General features: G+C 31.1%; 1 protein-coding gene across 1 annotated transcript; it reads right to left on the bottom strand.

The window, feature by feature from the left end:
- Positions 1-1646: 1646 nt before the first annotated feature.
- LOC143047416 (uncharacterized) lies at positions 1647-5057 on the bottom strand. Its single transcript, XM_076220460.1, has 2 exons — positions 4288-5057; positions 1647-2143 (listed from the first exon to the last, which is right to left on the bottom strand). The coding sequence occupies exons 1-2, from the start codon at positions 4552-4554 to the stop codon at positions 1760-1762; spliced, it is 651 nt and encodes a 216-aa protein (XP_076076575.1). The 5' UTR covers positions 4555-5057; the 3' UTR covers positions 1647-1759.
- Between the last annotated feature and the right edge of the window lie 1302 nt (positions 5058-6359).

Genomic DNA, 6359 nt, shown 5'->3' with positions numbered 1-6359 from the left:
TTTTTGTCAACATAAACAGGACTATGTTGGACAATTGTCTCATTAGCAAGCAAACCAAATCTCCTTATTCATATAGTTAAGGTAGATCTTTTACTACCTGAACAAATAAAAACCAAATACTCTAAGAATGGTGGTGGCTACCTTTTGCCGGCCGATTGGTCTGAATTACACAGAAGAAGAAAGTTGTAAAAGTTGCACAAAGTGATGACAATATCTCAGAATGATCCGTTGCGATACATGTTTTCTGTCTTCAACATTTTCAAGACCATATAACAAGAGACTATAAAGTGCATGTGTTGCTTTCCTGTACCTATTTGAATCTTATAAGCAATGACTACTCTCCAACATTGTTGACTAGAACGACTAAAATCTCTGTTTTATTGGTTGTGTTTACTGATCATTTTCACTGTTAACAGTTTCTCGTTATCTCCTGTAGCTTTTTCCCAAAATGAAAAAAGTACATTATAACTCATATAAGGAAAATTTCAGCTGTGTTGACCTATCTTTCTTTATTCACCAAAGTTTTTGCAAAAATGCAAACACATGAGTGTTCTCATAATAAATATATATATATATAAAGGGAAATAATCCCCATAGAGTTGACTGTCAATTTCGGCCATTTTGATGTACTTGAATAACTAACTAATCCTGTTAATAATCTTTACTTTTTAAAGTTCCAATTTTTCTATCATAATATTCAACATTATAGACAAACGGTAGCAAAAAGAAACAGCATTTACGGGACAATTGCTCCTCGTATAAGAAGCTGACTAACGATTTGGGCAATGTTGACTTATTTGCATATCTTGAATTTTATCATTTCTGGCATTTAAAGTTTTTTTGTTTTTACCATTCAAAATTTGAGGCACTAGTGTAAAAAAAAAAGTGGAAAACATCGTTATGAAAGACAATAACTTTTATACGGAATCAACTGACGATTTTGTGAATAAAACTTTTTTGAAGATCTTGTTTTGTTGATCTTTTTTGCTAAATAAAGTTCCTCTCTATCTATAATAGTTTTCAAAAAACTGAAGAAGAAAAAGTACTTTTTTTTTAAAAGGACAATAAATTGTATAAATTCTTACAGGATTCATTGTCTTTAAATTACGAAAACTAGAGACAACAATACATGAAGTGATTGTGGCCAAGTTTGGTTTCTATTGGCTAATGAATAGATTCTTGTAAACGTTGACGGACGACGGACGCAAAGTGATGAGAAAAGCTCACTTGAAGTTCGGTCCTTCGGGTGATCTAAAAAAAAATAATTATTAGACTGCAAACTGATAACAACACATCAAGATATTATATAAATATCCCAATTGTTAAAATCGAAGTGGCTTTACAGCCGATTGCATTGAGTGTGTAGGTAAAGGTTATATATTTGGTTAGCTAGCTTGCTAATTGAACCGTGAAGTCATTATTAGGTAAGGTATACTAACCTTCTTTCGAAGGAGCCTAAACCTACAGATAGATATATTGGTTATCTGTCGGACTAGTCTTCTCTTAAAGGAGGGTAGTTTACCTAACCTAATAAGTTCAGATAGCAAGCAAGCTAACAAAAGATATTACCTTTACCTACACTCAATGCAATTGGCTGTAACACTTTTTTTCACAAGCTCTTCTAGTATGCAAATATAAAATACAAATGTTTTTCAGATATTTTATGTAAACAAATCTTTAAAAAATAAAAATTAAATAAAAAATATTGCACATTGAATTAGCACCATCTCTTAAAATTGAGAAATACATGACTGTACATTTAAACTTCGGTCTGAAGCAAATTATTGGGGTCCTCTACATAACCCGAATCGTTAGAGGTCAAAGATGTCTGTGTTCGTACTTTCCACAAATCTGTCAAACTTATTTGTTTTTTGTCTCCTTTGCAGCTAGGCATATCACGTGTTTTTTCTACATTGGCATTATTTGAATTATTCGGATGTGTTGGTACATATCCAGTTAACTTAGATGAAGTGGGTTCGTCATTCGGTGAGATTGACATTTCTGAAACTGACCAATCACTGCCACTAACAAAGCCGCGGGAACTACTTGACGACGACAAACGACCTTGTTTGATTTCGTTAATTGTCTCGTTTAATGTTAATAATTGTTTCATCAAAGATACGTCCTGGTCCATTAAAGATGCCTAAAATGAAAGATAAAAAATATAAATAATGCGAAAAATGTCAAACTTTATTTGGTTATTTTATTAATTTAGTTACTTGAGTCTAGCAAGTCAGTCAGTTAGTAACTTTAGTTGACTTTTCCCACAAATACTGTGCAATTATAAACATCTGCACTAACTCACCAGTTTATTTGGTCAAGACAGAGTAAATGACTAAACAGTTCACCTTTGGCTTTTGATACATTTATATTTGCCGCCTTTGTTCTTTCCGCTATATTATTACAACTATTGTAGCTAACTCAAATACACTGATTTATTTTCAATGTTTGACCAGACATAGACTAATTGTCTTCGGTAAAACAAAAGAAATATATTTTGTTTCACGTTTTTGTTTATGATTATTGATATTTCGTACGATTTTCTGGTATTAAATTTCAACTCTTTTCAAATGTGCATATCACTAACGTGTGCGGTTCATGCTTTATCTCTCTTTTTAAAAGTTTCGGTGTTCTTATTCATATTTTGATGACAGTTATGACAAGACACAAACGTGCTGACGAATCTTTGTTTTTAGATAGAATGTACTGGGTTTTGTTTTAAAGGCATTGTATAAACATTAAAGTTATGTCCTTTGTGAAGGTAAAGAAGGTAAAGGGTTAACAAGATCGTCATAATGTTTTCAGAAATATACTGTTAATTCCTTTATCAAGCAATTTCTTTGTATTATTGTTTTTTTCTTCATGTTACATACTTTTTCGGAACGTAAATATTTTGTGTCATGTACTTTTTGTTACTTTGCAGGGCTTTGTTAGTGTATACTTAACCGAATACACTAGTAATTGAATTTCGTATTTATTTAAACTCTTTTCAAAAATAAACTCTTTTCAAATGATAAAATATATTTTGCGGGATAAAGATATTTTTTCTGGAACAATAAATATTTTGAAATATTTTCTGATTCTATATCATTCTATTTCAACAAAAAAAGTTTAATTGTACATATATTTTACTCTTATTCTAGTTTTTACTTTTCGATTTTTTGAAAAATTCGTTAGAAAATGAAATACTTTTTTTTTATGGTTTTGAAAGAGACTTATAGACCCTAATGCTCGAATGTATACTTAAGTCGTTTTATTTAGATACATATAATATGTTCGAGACGTTGCTATTACACTTGTCACTAAAATAAACAATTTATTTACTTACTAATACATTAGAACGTCTGCTAGCACACGAAATGTGATGACCATAAGACGTTTACTTTATTTTTATTTGTTGAAAAGTGATGTTTTTTGAGAAATAGATATCTTAACGAGCTCAATGTCATCGTTAATAGATCAATTATGACGCAGGTGGTGTGAAATATAATTTCTGTAAGAATTAAAACATCTGTAGAATTTCGTTCTCACCTAACATCCAGGTGGATTTGTTTTTTTTTCACACAAAAAGTTAATTAAAACATGCGAGGTGGACTAAGTTAATGCGATTTTAGTGTTTACATGGTAATAACTTCTGATTTATATTAACCTAAACAATCGGATTAGGATAATGTCTGGGATAATGTGTGTAAAATGACGAAACTTTCGGATCATTATTTCAATCTTATCCTTGGATTACGTTAAATTACTGGTCTTTTCACGGTAACGTGTGACAATCTGATCTGTCAAATACTTGAAACGGATTTATATATATATATATATATATATATATATATATATATATATATATATATATATATATATTTGATTAAGCAACAGAAATTCGCTCAATTTTTATATTTATTACTTAGCAATGTAACTGAGTATATATAAGCACCCTAATAAGGAGAATATCACTGTTTGTCAATACAGTTGATCCAATAATCTGATTTGATTGTTTTATTCCGTATTTGTGACAGGAATTGACAGTGATTGTCAACATATAATCGGCTTTTAAAACTTCACCCCTCGATTCTGGGAACAGAATATCAAACGTCAATAAATATGTACATGCTTGAATCAATCATTTCGCAATCTGAATTATTTGTGACTTTCATTTTGAAAAGTGAACATCATAATTCGACAAGTGAAGCCTTAATAACATAAGTAATCTTTGGCTATGAGAAGACGACCAATCGTGCTAGTCGAAATATAATTTAAGGGAATAATTCAACATCAAAATCTTACCATTTCTGTTCTCAATGTTTCCATTTTATCATCTATCGTCGACCTTCGCCGTTGTTTCGGCGAAATAGATTTCTTTACCGTGTCTTCTTTCTTTAGGTCCTTTTTAAAACTTTCAGTTGCTTCAAGTCGCGATAAATAATAATGTCTACATGCATTAGAGAATTCTATGTCTGCTTCATATTTATCATCTTCACTGCTCTCAGATTCCGAATCAGTTGCTATGTTAATCTCTGATTGTGACTTTTCCATTTTCATGTCCAGCAACATTGGTTTGTATTTATTTTAATTTTGCCACAAGAAGAAAAAAAAATTAAAGTCACCCAAGAATATTTTTCCTGTACAGTTCCCACTAAATATAGATAGCATAAACAATATCCGCTATTTGAAGTTCTTTTAAATACCCTCAAGTAATAAAAAGTTTACGGTCACGTGATTAAAAAAGTTAACCAATTCATTGGCTGCTATTGTTATAGATAATTGGGTTATATTTGTGTACAAACAAATAAACTTTAAAGATAAGATATCGTATCGAACTGATTCATAACGTAGAATCTATATTTTGTGTGACGTCATGTAATTCCCAAGACACCCAAGACCATGTTCTTGTATAGAATAAAACAACCATATGATACCAATATCTTCGTAGTCAAGAGCAAAATCAAGTTTCCTTCTCGAATATAGGATCATATATAGAAACTTGATTCCTGTTAAGTAAGCCAACTGCATATCAATTTATAAATTTTGAACACATGCAGATATTATTCTAGTTCCTTCGATATTCTGGAAAAAATAAGCTTCTATTAGCTCAAAACAAACATTAGTTTAGCAGTTCATGCTTGAAGATCTTATTAGTCATTGTTTTTTTTCTATTTATATACAGATCGTACATTTTAATACATATTTACAACTTCTCCATAAAGTTCCAATTCCGTCTTTCCGATATAAGTAAAAAAGGTATCATTGGGTTCTCCAAAATGTAAAATATTTATGACAAAAATGAATTGAAAAAGAGAATGTTTTTAAAACAAACACACATATTAAAAGCATCCCAAACATAGACAAAACCAACCCAAATGAACCAAAAACCCAGATATATAATGAATCAGTCCAGGATTAAGCTGTATTTCTGTAAAACTTTCAGATATATATATGTCCCATTCGTCAGTAGGAGACGGTGAATTACGAATAAATAAAAGATCGACGAGAAAAGGAGAGCAATCGGTCCTCAAAGGTTGGACAACTCTAGATATTCTCTATTATTGACGGATTTATAAAGATGCTGAGATAAGAAAGTGTTCTCATTGTTGACGGATTTGAAGATGTTGAGATAAGAAAATGTTCTCATTATTGATGGATTTATAAAGATGCTGAGATAAGAAAGTGTTCTCATTGTTGACGGATTTGAAGATGCTTAGATAAGAAAGTTTTCCAATCATTAACGGATTTGAAGATGCTGAGAACAGAAGGTGTCCCTATTATTGACGGATTTGAAGTGCTGAGATCAAAACGTTTTCTCACTATCGTCAAATTTGAAAATCGTGAGTAAAGAAAGTTTTCCAATTATTAACGGATTTGAAGATGCTGAGATAAGAAAGTGTTCTCATTGTTGACGGATTTGAAGATGCTGAGATAAGAAAGTATTCTCATTATTGACGGATTTGAAAATGCTGAGATAAGAAAGTGTTCTCAATATTGACGGATTTAAAGATGCTGAGATAAGAAAATGCTCTCATTATTGACGGATTTGAAAATGCTGAGATAAGATAGTGTTCTCATTATTGACGGATTTGAAGTGCTGAGATAAGATAGTGTTCTCATTATTGACGGATTTGAAGATGTCGAGATAAGATAGTGTTCTCATTATTGACGGATTTGAAGATGCTGAGATAAGAAAGTTTTCCTACCATTGACGGATTTGAACATGCTGAGATAAGATATTTACTCATTATTTACGGATTTGAAGATGCTGAGATAAGATAGTGTTCTCATTATTGACGGATTTGAAGATGCTGAGATAAGATAGTTACTCATTTTTGACGGATTTGAAGATGCTGAGATAAGATAGCGTTCTC

This window comes from Mytilus galloprovincialis, chromosome 1, assembly GCF_965363235.1.
Source record: "Mytilus galloprovincialis chromosome 1, xbMytGall1.hap1.1, whole genome shotgun sequence".
Lineage (NCBI taxonomy): Eukaryota > Metazoa > Mollusca > Bivalvia > Mytilida > Mytilidae > Mytilus > Mytilus galloprovincialis.
The sequence above is the reverse complement of the archived record's forward strand: the minus strand, read 5'-3'. Positions and strand labels throughout refer to the sequence as shown.

What these genes read in the sequence shown, in the direction of transcription:
- LOC143047416 (XM_076220460.1), bottom strand. Translation starts at nt 4,554, where the DNA reads ATGTTGCTGGACATGAAAATGGAAAAGTCACAATCAGAGATTAACATA. An exon ending in AAACATTGAGAACAGAAATG is followed by an intron (nt 2,144 to 4,287) that starts GTAAGATTTTGA and finishes CTTTCATTTTAG; the next exon opens with GCATCTTTAATGGACCAGGA.